Genomic DNA, 14,725 nt, shown 5'->3' with positions numbered 1-14,725 from the left:
TTCGTAAGGTACTGAAAAGCATTAAAGTAACCTTAGACAAATTTGTAGTACAATCCTTACACAGAGAAAACAAGCAGTAACCCTTAGCTACTATAAATTATTTTTAAAAATTAAATTATCATTCTGAGCAGTTAAGAAGACTACCTGGAATCACACAAGTAGAAGATACCAACCTATAATTAGAACACACATCAGCCTGATTCTACACACTTGTTCCTAAGTGCCACAATTAACACTTAGAAGACATCTGGAGCCAGGCAGTAGAAAACTGTAGTTCATTGGTATTTTTAAAAAACAACCTCCACACATAAGATATCACTATGCTAATATATGATTACTTTTCTTTTATAACAAAACAAAATAAAATACACTTTTTAGCTAGAACTTGAAAGAAATGATCTTCTGTCATCTCTTCAGTTGTGAGCTTTTCTGAGAAAAAGTAGCTCTCCTTCCTTAACTGTGTATAAAATTTCAGCTACTTATTTATTTGTGATTTATTTGTGGCAGGGAATGCAACTAGAGCCCATAACGGGCCAACATAAAAATTTAAGGCCATTCCAGTGCTTCACTTTACACTCTAGTAGGCACTGTAGTACAGTGATTAAGAATGCATATCCTAGTGCCACTTGGCCTTTGAATTTAGACTCCACTGCTTACTAGTTATGTTGCCCAAGTAATCTAATTCCATGTGCCTTAATTTCTACATCTATAAAATTAGGGCAACATCAGTAATCATTTCAAAGTTTATTGTAAGGATTAACCTGGTTGATGGTATTCTATAACTGCTAAGTATTATTCGTTTATATTATTATAAATATATTATTATTTATATCATGAGTCTTTTTTACTCTAGGAGAATTAATTGATGATGCAGAGGTTAGGCACTAAGGCGATATGACTGGTATAGTTGCACATTCTGTTTAATCCACACATTTCTTCCAAAAAATTGTTTAACATCATGCAAAACTAACCACCATTTATGGGGAGTAGGGAGAAGATGATCAAAACTTTCATTTTTACCAGGTAAATAGTACTTCTCATTTTGAAAATTCAGATTTCCTGCCCCAAGTAGAGTAGAACAAGCATTTAAATGGCTTTGTGTGTAGGTCTTTTTCTTTTTCTTTCTTTTTTTTTTTTTGCCTCTTTGTTATGTAACTTGTAGTGATGAAATCTAGGGAGGGAGATAAAGTTTTAATTCTTTTCAGTTTATCTCAGACATTTTACCCTTTATCACATATTTTCTAAATCCAGTATGGCCCTGATAAATCCATGTAAAACATTTTAAATAATTTACTTTATTTGAGCATTTTTTCAGCCTTTAAAAGAAATGTATGTGAGGCAGAGAATTATTTTCCTTTAAGTTGACTGATAAATGCAGCCTGCTGCACAATGAGATCCTCATTTACTAAATGTATTTATATACATGTGAAAATTGGTGTGATTTTGGTCAAAACATCAATATCTTCCCATTCTCCTGACTTCAGCTATAATTTGCATGTTAAGTAAATGGCAAGGAGATCTAAGTATACTGGACTTTATAGTTCTGAAATACTAGAGCTGTGGTTTCTAAGCTCTCCTATACATAAGAAGCACCCAAGTTCCATATAAAAGTGAAAATTCAATGTCTAAGTTAGGAACTGAAACCTGTCTTTATAGGGAGCATCACAGGTAATTCTCATTCAGTTAGAATGAGGAGCATACTTGGAGAAACTCTAAATTGAGAACATTTATGTTTTCTATATATAAATGATGAAATTATCTGGCAAACTTTTGTATTTATTATAAGGCTTTTGGTCTTTAAACTAATGAATATTTTAGCTGATTTAGTTTAAGAGTGTTTTTAATTTACTCTGTCTCACATGTTGAAAACGTGCAGTCATTTGCCAGTATGATTTAGCTTCTGCATTCTTTTTTGCAGTACTGATTATTACTTTTCTTCACTGTACATTTATAGAGATTAGATTCTATATAGGCAGCCCTACAGCTCCATTCATAAAGCCATTCTCAGAATAATGACCTAGGATCTGACCAGTTTCTAGCTGGGGGAATATGGGATAGTCATTTAATAAGGGCAAAACTCAGGTCTCCCTAGTGATGAAACATATATGAATATAATGTGTTGTCATAAGCAAGGATTAGGTGACAAAGAGTAAGTAGCTAGCACTTCTAGAGATATGATAAGTTCTCAGAATTCCTGGTCTAGCCTGTAGGTTAATAATTCTATAAAATGACCAACTAAAATAAAGATGTATATATAGAACACACACAATTAATTTCATATACTTCATTGTCTTTCTAAAATGTCATGTCAGGAAAAGAAAAATTTCCCCTCACTTTTTTAATGTAAACTTACATGTAGAAGGAGTTCATATTTTTCTCTGTGGCATCTGAAGGAAAAAGCTTCATGCTTCCAACAATATAAAGCTTCTTCAGCCCATAGCTGTGTCTTCCTAAGATGTTACTCTAATTCACATGCATTTTCTTGTTTCTTTTATAATTCAGAGACTTCCCCTTTTCCTGCCCAACGCTTAGTTTACTGAAAAGACGAGGAATAAATGACTGCAAATGTTAGAAAAGAGAATATTATATATAAAGAAAAAGCAGGAAGGCTAGTGACTGGGGCTTTTCCTTCTACTCTTTCAGTCTCTTTCCATGCACATTACATACCAATAGCTCAAGTGTGCTAAGTGCCTCCTTTCCTTCTACTATCCTAGCCCCTCTCTGGACCGTTCTTTGCAGGTCATGACCACACTTACTGCATTGTAGGATTACTTAATTTACAAGTCCAGGATCTTCACTTTGTCAATTGGCTTGTTAATATTATGCTGCCCTAGTTTTAAGATTTACACATTTAGTTCTGCCACCTGTAGGTAAACTTATATAATGAACCCTCTTTAAAATATTATGGAAAATATAATTATCTTATAACTATATTTAATATTTAACCATATTAGCCACATAATTTGAAGCTCCAGGCATCAGATAGAAACCAGGTCAGGTAATAATGACTTTCCTTTTTTCTTTTTTTTTTCTTAAAAATGTTACAGGTATTTAAATTAGTGTTCCCAACTGGAATTGGTTAAGATAATAGAGACTTGGCTTCCACATTGGCCTCAAATCATCTGCATGTTCTTAAAGGAAAAATACCATTTCATTCATTTTTTTCTGTTTGTAATAAGGTAGGCTAGGAATGAGCTCCACAATCTCTTCATTGACAATTCTAACATGCCTTACAAAAAAGCCAGCATGAGATTTCCCAATGATCTTTCTTGCTGAAATACATATACAATCTGGTAGGGTAAAATCTTAATTAGATAATATAAAAACAGCAATATAGTGAGCTGTATTTCTCTGTGCTGGATACTAGTCTTTATACATTAGCTGATTCAATCCTCTTGACATCTCTGTGAGACAGGCACTGTTAAATATGGCTCAGAGACATACATCAACATTTCTAAATTCATATACAATAATAAGTAAGTGATTCAAAGTCTCCGTTTGAGCTCACATTTTTTGGATTTAACCTCATGCAACATGACAATCACCTCTTACCATCTCCATTCCTCCCATACATCCCCCAACTCCATTTATCAGCACTCACTGAGTAAGTGATTCTAGATGGTAGAGTATGTTTTGAATCAGAATATGAAGGGCAGAAACTGTCACAACGCTCTAAAGAACAGGCAGGAGGAAGTCAGAAGTCACATCTTCCACATGGGACATGAGATGAATGTCCCAGAAAGGGCATTAGCCCTTACAAATACCTTAACTAAGCTCTGAGAACTAGTTTGGAAGATAGTGAGTCACTGCACATTTTTAGTCTCATTTGTTTTCTAAACAAACAAGTAAAAAGAGGAAACTGAAGACGAGATGTCAAGAGCTTCAGATACACTCTAAAATGCATTCTGTCACACAAACAGGTAATGTTTTACACCTTCATGAAAGCCATGCATTGGGTTAGTTCCCTACTTGCTCTGACCCCAGGAGAATCTTAATAGAAAATAAATTATAATTTTATAATTTTTGCTGTACTTGTCCAGAACTCTGAAAGGTCATAAGCATTTGGCCCTAAATATTAGATATTATCATTTTAATTTTCATAGATGAGAAACTAATTTTCATTAATTAACTTAATGTTTCAGAATGGTTAAAGAACCTATGGAAAGGCAAAGAGCTTATTAAATGTGCAGGTAGAATAATCTACAACCATCTGAACCTAAAAATGTTATTTATGTAGCTATAACTATATCACTATCAGATAAGCTATGATGAAAGCATAGAGGAATGTAAACAAAAGAAAATGTAATGTCATTTTATAGTAAAGTTGGACATGAACATGTTTAGGAGCACATCTTTGCAAGATAGTTAGCATGCCACCCATTGAGAAATACGACAGTTTCAGCATAGCTTTAACAAGTGAGAATTATATGAGCAAATGTCTGGGAACCATAGTTACAGGAAATACTTTCAATGGAAAGATCTCAAAGGCACAAAAATATCACCTTACAATAGAACTGAAAGGTCAACAGGAACCATTATAGATGTATCTTTTGGGAGGTAAACTGTGTGCAATGATGAGAACTCATTAATGACTCTGCTTTGAGTTTTGCAAATGACCTAGAATCTTATTTAGGCCAGCTCATTCTTAAATCTACTGAATACAGGAAGTTCAACTTCTTGTTACTGTAACTCCCTTTGTCTTATGGCCTGTTGTTCTATGGTGATTATATGTGGTTAGATAATTTGTTTTAAAGTTACTTTATACTGCATAATAAATAGAATTATTCTGGGTGCTTCATAGGTACCAACTAGTCACATGTTGCTTAATTACAGAAGAGCTATATCATAGAAAGCATTCACGTAACAGAATAGAAAGAGTATAGTGGAAAGTTCTGGGTTCTAATTTGTTTCCCATTACAGCCTTGGGCAAGTCTCAGTCAGCCTGGGTTTTAGTTTTCTCACTTCTAAATCATAGGGCTTTGGACTAGGACACAATCTTGTGTTCGCAGTACATTTCCCAACAGTAGGCTTTTTAAAGTACACTTAAAGAGATTAAAACACTGGAAAGCAACATCAAACAATTCAGACATAATTGCAATGCAATCACTACCTACAGTATAATCATGTCTTCTATGGTTTGTGAAAGAATCCTCAGAGCACACTGTTATTTGGTTGACCTTCACCTTGTGTCTTCTTTACTCATAAAGCAAAGTTCTTACAAGTCTTAGTAAATATTTGCACTTTCTCTGATGCAAGCTTGACGTGATCTGTACCTTTTATCTACTCTTAGCAGTAAATTACACCCTTTTCTATGATCCACTCAGTTGATAGACGCCATTGTTAACACATTCACCTTCACACAGTAATCTATAGCAAAATAAAGAGAAATGTATCTTTCATGTAATAGTCAGATTTTATTGCATAACTGTGAAAAGTTTATGATAATGTATGTATAAACTAGTTGATACTCGACAACCACTAAGGCTATTTAAAACCTGACTTAAGTTCCCTTTCATATGGTCATTTTTAAGACTATTATAGTTGGGCTTCATCTATATCAGTGATTCTTTTTTTTTTAAGGTTAGGTATTTATTTATTTTTCCCCATTTATTTATTTTATTGCATTTTAGGTTTTGGGGTACATGTGAAGAACGTGCAAAATTGTTGCATAGGTACACACGTGGCAGTGTGATTTGCTGCCTTCCTCCCCATCACCTACATCTGGCATCTCTCCCCATGCTATCTCTCCCCAGCTCCCCACCCCCCACCGTCCCTCCCCTATTTCCCCCCAACTGACCCCAATGTGTAGTGCTCCCCTCCCTGTGTCCATGTGTTCTCATTGTTCAACACCCGCCTATGAGTGAGAACATGCGGTGTTTGATCTTCTGCTGTTCTGTCAGTTTGCTGAGAATGGTGGTTTCCAGGTTCATCCACGTCCCTACAAAGGACCCAAACTCATCGTTTTTGATGGCTGCATAATATTCCATGGTGTATATGTGCCACATTTTCCCTATCCAGTCTATAAAAACGCAACACGAGAACTTTGCGAAGCATGCACAAGTATCAACAGCCAAATTGACCAAGCAGAAGAAAGGATATCAGAGGTCGAAGACCAACTCAATGAAATAAAATGGGAAGGCAAGACTGGAGAAAAAAGGGTAAAAAGGAATGAACAAAATCTCCAAGAAATGTGGGACTATGTGAAAAGACCTAATCTACATTTGATAGGCGTACCTGAATGCAACGAAGAGAATGAATCCAAGCTGGAAAATACTCTTCAGGTTATCCAGGAAAACTTCCCCAACCTAGCAAGGCAGGCAAACATTCAAATCCAGGAAATAGAGAGAACACCACAAAGATATTCGTCAAGAAGAGCAACCCCAAGGCACATAATCGTCAGATTTACCAGGGTTGAAATGAAGGAGAAAATACTAAGGGCAGCCAGAGAGATAGGTCGGGTTACCCACAAAGGGAAGCCCATCAGACTCACAGCAGATCTCTCAGCAGAAACCCTACAAGTCAGAAGAGAGTCGGGGCCAATATTCAACATCCTTAAAGAAAAGAACTTTCAACCCAGAATCTTCTATCCAGCCAAACTAAGTCATTACATTAAATATTCCAAATTTTCATAATACTCACCAAAGTGCACAGCACCATCTTTGCCAGAAAAACTGTGGAGAAGAACTAGCCTAATAACTGATTAACCCTCATTACACCTCCAGCTTCCTCTCTTCTCTACCAATCCTCCTTTTCTTTTGGATGATACTGTGCTTCTTGTTAATTTCATGTCACCTAATTGATTTGTATCTATTTTTTTTCTTTTTTCTGCTATATCCAAATCAAACACAGAAAGATTTTATAAAAGTAATGTTAATAGTACCATAATAACTGTACAGTACTCTGTTGAGTGCTTACTGTGTTCCAGGGAATATGCTAAACTCTTCCTATTGAGGAACTCATTCAGTCCTTGCAATTGAAGGCTGTTACCTTCTCAAGTAGGTGTTATGAGAAGGTCTGTTTTCTACATCAGAAAACTGGATAGAGAGAATAAGTTTACCTAACAACATATAGTATGTGTTGCAAGATACTGAGGTTGATTACACAATATTTTTCTTCTCAATGTCCTTGGAAAGTAAAGTTGCCTCTGATACTCCTTAATTGGCATTATTCACTCTTTCCTTCATTCGCACTTATAAATTTGTGTAAGATTTTGTTGATATTTACCCAATTTTGTTTTATATATAGTTATTTGTATATATGACTAGATGATGGATATATATAATTAATGTATTGTTTTATTGCCCTGATAATTCATGCAACAACTGACTGATAGCAGGCACATTCTTAATGCATGATAATGAAACATCAAAGACATGTCTACAGGGATGAAGACAAGTTCAGAGAATTTTTTGGATTTCTCAGAAAAGGAATCATAATTTTAAACAGTATCTGTTTAATCAGGTTACTTAAATGATTTAGCACCATTTGTTAAAGAGATTTTAGCAAATCTTCTAGAAGTCACTGAGAAACAGCCACACACTTAGTTTCTCATAACGCACACGAGGAAACATTATTTCATTAGAACTGTGCATTCCTCAGTGGTTTCAGTGATTTTTGCTTTCTGGTTAGAAGGTCAAGTTCTTCCTTTTAATTACATGGAGTTTGGTTAAGGACAACTGTACAGACAAATCAAATATTTGAGGTGTACCTCTCATTAATCATAGATAAAATTTAATCCACAAAGATAATCACCAAATAAGTCATTTTAAAAACTGCTATTGGAAATCGGTGACTAAGATCCAAAACTGAAATTTGAGAAGTCAAAATATTTGTGTGTTGATATCTTCTTAAGAAAGCCATTCCTCTAACTCATTTACACAGAAGGTACAGTTTCTAATCACAAATAAAGGAATGTAGGTAGGGTCCTGTAAAATGTCATGTATGGCACACATTGTGCACAAGACTTAGGAAACAAACCCATTTTGCCTCCAAATATTTCAGGAGAGTTAAGGTAAGACTGCTTCTTGCATCAAATTTATTTGAGTAAAAATATTTGTTGTATGTGCTCATCGTGTTTGATTCTTGTCCATTATTCTCCAAATCACGTTGATCTTGAGGTTAGTTTAATTCACAGAACAAATAGCCTGGGGCATCCTCAATATATAATATCACCTAAAAATAGATTCCAAAACAAACATGTGGTGTGACTGCTGATCAGAGGGCCCAGGAAAGACCTCTAAGGTGACTCCTATTGGGAGGACTATAACAGACCAATCATCTGCTCAAAGTTCTTGCTTCATGGAAAACCACCAGAAGTCAGTAGACCTTCACTCCTCCCTGCCATGTCTCTCTCCCTATTAAGTCATTTAAAAGTTAACAATCCAAAGGCATCAAGAGTATAACCACAGCATAAAGGAACAGAGGTTCAGCAGACTAAAGCACAAGCCTTCTTCAGCACTCCATGGGTCCCTTTTCACCAAGAACTTCTAAAGAATTTTTCACCCTACCATTACTTTCAATACCTACACTACTTCTTTCTGAAGTGAATTACTGGCTACCCTGGAATAGCAATTTAATACTATACAACAAGGCTATTTTAAAAGTACAGTCATTTTACTCCAAAGCTATTAAACCAACATGTTTGCCTTCTTTGACCACATTTATTTGTGTGCAGTTTAAATGAGTTTCTGTATTAGTTACATTATTCATATCATTAACTTGATTTTTTTTTTTATAATTTATATGCACTTTCTAAACAGGGGAGACCATGTGCCAGGAAATTAAACAGCTCTTTTTCTTCATTTTTTTTTTTTTTCTAAAACTCTCTGGGGTTTACCAGTAAAACAGAAAAATGCTTGGCTTTTGTGTAAAGTGAACATTTAGCTTTCTTTCAGGACAAATAAATTAACTGATTGGGGGCCATTGATGGCCATTGTGATGAAATTATGGGATTTTGTGCTTCAGCATCTAAAGTTGCTTCAGAAAAGGTGAGGAGGAGGAGCAAACAGAAAGAGAGAGCTATTTAAAAGGCAGCGTTGTTTTCTATTCAAAAATTTCTATTTAAAAGGCAGGATTGTCCCTGTGGGCTAGACACCATTAAACCTGTTCACAACACAGTCAAAGGACTACCTTTTCATCTGCAGCATTTATTTCAGTGAACAGATTACTTTAAAATAAACTGAACTTCAGACCTATTGGAAAGAAAATAGCAAAGTATTAAGGCACTGCACTCAGAGAAAGAGATGAGGAAACAAATGCCTTTTTGCATTAAGAGTCTCCTCTCCACATTCCCTACGCTTTGGAAAGAGTTTGACAATAAAAGACAGGTGATGTTACTCAAAGGCTATAGAAAAACTAGCAATTACCACCCTCTGCTAATGCATCCAGCATGTGAAATAAACATGTGAAATACCATTTGCTTCACATACAGGACCACTGACTAAGAAACTATGTTAACAGAAGTCTTTGGCGAGAAAGCCCAATGTCACAGGTGGCCATGGCTGAGCCAGTCAGCTTTTCCCAGCAGGACAATAAGCTCATCCCTACTAACACAAGTGTCCTTTCAAAGCTGCTCAGTTAAGGTTGTAATCTGCACAATAACCATGTGCCTGTAAGAACTGCTAAATATTGTACAGCCAATGGCCTTCTGTTGGAGATCTTTAAAACATATTCTCTTCTTGCAAAATGACACTGATAGGGCCACATTCATTTTCATATTTGTTCGACATCACAGGGTATTCTGGGTATCCAGTAAAATGAATTGCTACATAGTAATCACACTAATAATAGATGCTATTTATTATGAACATTTCATTTTTTTCAAGCCCAGCATTTTCTTCTGGTAAAATTTAATGACCTAGTCATAGTTTTCACATACAATCAGCATTGCAGAAGTTTCAAAGCTAAAGTGAACTTGACAGCTATTCCAGTTTTTGTGGTAATAAGTGTGTTAACTATGTTTAAAGAAATGTATCCCTATCAAAATCAACACTTTCATGAAAGGAAAAGATAATGGCTCTTTGACCCTGTATTAGATAATAAACATTAAAAGTTTGGAAGCTAGAGACTATATAGCTTTTTCATTCAATTAAATTATAATATCTTTAAAAAGCAAATGTACTTTTGGAATTCTAGAGATATTCAGCCTAAAATCACTGTGGTCTGGATTTAAATTGTTCAAATATTTACTATTTTATGCATATGTGTTGACTGGCGTCTACTTAAGTGTCCAAAGTTAGAAAATTCCCTTTCTCTAGAAGACTAAATCACAACATGAGAGTGAATGGTTAGAATTTAAAGAATAACTGTGATGCATAATTTGTATTGAACTGTTGAGAACTAACTACAAATATTAAAATAGGCTCTGTATTTAGAACAACTAAGTATAATACTGGAAGGCAAACTGGTTTTCTTTAAAACCATCTGTACTTTATGAGTAGAAGTGACAAGCAAACCTTAGACAAAATGAAGAATCAAAGTCACATTTCATTTTAAACTGGCAAAGTCACCTAGGCTTTGTTCACAAGGAAAGACAAAATTTATCAATTATTGAGGGTAAATGAAATAGTCTGTACACTAAAAGGAAAGTTTGGCTACATAGGCCTGAAAGAAGGTGTTTAGGTAGAATAGAAATGGAATCAATAATTTTACAGCCTCGATTTGTAAGACAGCAAGTTTTCTTCACCCTGTTCTATTTCAGAATTAGAAACAACCCTGTATCTCCACTTTATTAGCCATCAGATGCACAATCTAATAATGTTTCTATTCATGTAGATTTGAAAGGGTCTTCATCCTGTGTGGGTTATTTTATTTTATGGTAGCCAAGGGAAAGAGGTTGCTGCCAATATGATGCTAAGGGCATGCAGAATAAAGACTCGGTCCTGGGCAACTAAACAGTCCACCTTTGTGCTGTGCTTGTGGAAAAAGAAAGCAAACCCATCACAACTTTGGGACTTGATCAACAGTGGGGAGTCACAAAACTCTCCTCAATCTCTGCATTTTAAATCTCCACTAAAAATAGCTCCTCTGTAATGGGGCTTAAAGTCCCATCCATGGCCAGTGATGGAGTACAGTACTTAATTGTTTCTGACTAGGGTCTCTGCATCAGCACTCTGAGAGTGTCTTCTAACTTTTAATCGCCTTCTGTGCTCTTTAATTAGACCTGTTCACAAGACAGAAGAAAACGCCTATCACTAAGCCTATGCAAATCTTTGAAACAGGCCATTTCAGGAGTCCAGGAACTTTTGTACAAGTCTTAGCATCTTCCAGGATTAATCTGTTTCCTCTGTTTCCCTCTTCCTTAAATCAAGCACACCTGGGGGGAGGGAGCAGCTCTATGGCTATTCAGACAACTCCAATGTAAAGACACTGCCTGGTGTCAGTTCCCTCCTTGTCTATTTCTGTTCTTTATTTTGTTCTCTTGTCGCGCGTTATCTGTTGGCTACTAATATGACCTGAGGGAAAAATGTCTTTTCTTTCCGTCTGAAGAGGAAGCTCTTGATCCCCTTTCTGAGAGCGATCCTAAGACTTTCTCCAGGGGGCTGCGATAACTAGAAAAGGGCGCTGCTCTTTCTCAAAGATTTCACAGCCCAAGCCTTACAGCGTCCCTCTTGCTAAGGCGGGAGATGCAAACAGCTGAAGTGCCTTGACCCCCACTGGTGACCCACGGTAAACCAACCTCGCCCCGGCAGCGCCCCTGGGCTCAGGTCACTCACGCTCCTGGACTCACCTGGTGCTGAGGACCAGCGCAGGCAGGAGAGGCAGCAGGTAGTGCGCTGGGCTGAATTTCATGCTGCTGCCTGCCGGGGTCCTCCTTCCCTCACTGCCTTCGCTCTCTCTCCTCGGGATCCTGTAGCTCCTCGGTGCCCGGCTCTGTTCCCAGCCAGCGAGGAGCCCTCTTCGGCGGCGGAAAGGCGGAGATGGACCCACGGACGGACGCCTAGTGAAGGCAGGCGCTGGGAGCGAGGAATATCTTCAGGAGTGATGTCACCGGCGAGGCGAGCCCTGCCCGGGATTGTTCGGCGCTGCCGCTCCGGAGCCCGGAGGGCGCGCTGTCACTCGCGCTGGAGGCGGCGCGGGGAAGGGTGGGGGGAGGGGCGCCTCGCTATCGCCCCGCGCGCTCTAGTCACCGGGCTGCGCTCCGGCCACTCGGGTGAGCACCGGCCGGGAGCTGATATTTATTCCCGCGGCTCCACGGGCTGGCGAGGGGCGGGGCGCGGGGAGCAGAAACCTAATCTGCCGGTCATTGAACTTGCGTACTCTGCAGGAGATGAGACCCAATTCACTGGGAGAGACTTACAGACACGTAGGGTCCTGGGCAGGTGTCTCTCGTCCGCTTAAACGGGGTTTGGAAGAACGTCGCTCTGGAGAGAGTGTTTAGAACGTTGTTCTAATTAGAACTGCATAATGATTTGCCTGACACAGATGCAAGGAAGCCGGAGTAAGCAGCGTCCAGAAATGCACTCTCAGCCCGTCATGGCATTGCAAGCTTTTTAACCCCTGAATGTCGACTGCAAAGAACCAAAGAACGTTGCGGGACCGTTAAGACATCTGCCGCTCTGGGTTTTGAAGCTTTCTGATCTTCCTCTGATTTCTATCTGTTTGTACCAGCAGCTGCCAATGTGGTTGGACCTAGTGGCTCAAGTTCACACACCTGAAGGAATCCTTTTCCTCGGGTGAAACTCATCAAGGAGACCTAGCAGAAAAAAATCATTAAGATGCTAGCAGTAATCAACTCGGAATGATGGTATTGGAAGGCAGAGGATTTTGTAGGTCATTTTGTTTTCTATATTTTTTACTGTTCTGTAATAAACAGCAAATATTTAATAAGCTCTATTTAGAAAATTTAATTAGAAAAATTAAATAGCAGGATTCCAATAAAAAATATCCTTTTGCAAAAGCAATTCTGAGAAACAGAACTTCCGCTACTGAGATATTCATTCTAGGATCTTTATAACATGATATGTTGCGCGTGTGTGTGTGTGTGTGTGTGTGTATCCCATCAGGATATTATCCTAGTTAAATTACTGTGTAGAAAGCACTTCTTCATACATTTAAATTTAATCTTCATAAGAGCCATCCTAGTGAAATAGAAGTTAATATTACCATTAATACAGATGTGAGCAGACTGAATGTCATCAAAATCTGGCTAGCTATATTAAAAAACAACAACAACAACAACAACAAAAGTAACTGGTTCTACTAAGTCCTAAGAAAAATTCCACTGTTGCCTCAAACATCACACCTAGCACTCCTAGTCCAATGTTTGACACAAAGTTGTGTACAGTAAAGGCGGAGATGCACCAAGACGCAAAAGACAACAAACAGCTGTGTCCAGGTATTGCTATCCAGAGGATTCAATTCACATTCCAGTTATTTCAAGGGCAAGTTCTTTACAGAAACATTTAGATAATACATCCTCTGTAATCTCATTTTTTAAGACATTTGTAGAAAAAAATGCATATGCTGTAAAGCTTTATTTTAAAGAGGATGCAAATCTAAAAGGTTAACCATCTAATTTACTGATTTGTTTTTTTAAATGGGATTGAAGGTTAAGACATTCATATAAAATAAATTTGCTTTAAAATCCCTAGCTGCTGAACTACATGAGTAATAAGTTTTGAAAAGTGAATATTGGTCCCTTGGGCAATAATAGTAAGAGCCACAACATTATGGATCTTGTATATACCCAATAAGTAGGCATAGTTTACTTGTATAAACTAACATGTGAATTGCATACCATTTACAAAGAAAAAAAAAATGACACCACACTCCTAAAACAGAACTCTGATTCCAAGTAAAATACAGTATAAACTCTAGTTTGCTCCTGCCGGGGCTTTCCAACAATAGATTCCCTGCTCACTTTGAAGGAGATCACTTGAGTTGTATACTCAACAAAGACATATGGCTACTTGGTAATTTTTTTTAAATGTGTACACCAGAAAATAACACTCATATTTGTAGAATGCATTTTTTTAATGTAACAACTTTGCATCCCTTATCTTATGTCCTAATCATAGAAACCAACTGTGGTAGTTATTTCTATTATTTTTCTCTTTCACAGTTAAGGTGACAGGCTCAAAGTAGTTAAGTTACTTGCTCAAGGTCACTCAGTGACTTATACAGTGGCAATCCAGTGGCATTCAAATTCAGTCTGCATCACTTTAAACTGCATGCTTATCCTAGGGAAAAAAAATATATACCTATGTAAGAAAACACTTTCCCCAACCTACGTTTTATTACTTTCAACTAGGCATACAACATAAAACAACAATCAAATTACCTAATATTATCAATGAATAAAAAGTATCAGAACAAACTTTCTTCACACCATCTTTATATTGGATATCTATAAAGAACCACAAAGTTTGTTGGCCTTTGTGCATTTACTGCAAGCCACAAAGAAAACAATTCCCCCAAAAGACATCTAACTTGGAAGGGCATGAGAGCAACGCAGTAGGGAAATACATCTTGAAAGGTGAGCATAAGTGAGAATCTCGAAACTCCTGCAGGTTTAGAGAATTGAAGTATTATTCTGAGTTCAAGTACAGATGTGTCTCTCAGCAGAAGTCTTTTCTTCCAGGAAAATTACAAAACCAGGAATCTTCATCACCCATGACATTCTGTCCACATTGTCACATAAAAACTCAAATCCAGAATAAATTTTGTGGCTTGGGAGAATTGGTAAATGAATTTTAAAGATACAGTAGTACAGATAGAATTCACT

General features: G+C 37.2%; 1 protein-coding gene across 3 annotated transcripts in view; it reads right to left on the bottom strand.

Annotated features, from left to right (window-relative positions):
• LUZP2 (leucine zipper protein 2) overlaps nt 1–12,346 on the bottom strand; it is a 569,126-nt gene extending 556,780 nt beyond the window's left edge. For all 3 annotated transcript variants that reach the window (XM_032241009.1, XM_032241010.1, XM_032241011.1), the window contains exon 1: nt 11,729–12,346. In XM_032241009.1, coding sequence (XP_032096900.1) covers nt 11,729–11,790 — 62 coding nt within the window. In that variant the 5' untranslated portion in view covers nt 11,791–12,346. The remainder of the gene's footprint in view (nt 1–11,728) is intronic.
• Nucleotides 12,347–14,725: the final 2,379 nt, after the last annotated feature.

The sequence above is a fragment of the Sapajus apella genome, unplaced genomic scaffold, assembly GCF_009761245.1.
Source record: "Sapajus apella isolate SASKATOON/1434 unplaced genomic scaffold, GSC_monkey_1.0 scaffold47, whole genome shotgun sequence".
Taxonomy (NCBI): Eukaryota; Metazoa; Chordata; class Mammalia; order Primates; family Cebidae; genus Sapajus; species Sapajus apella.
This window is presented reverse-complemented; position numbering and strand designations above follow the sequence as displayed.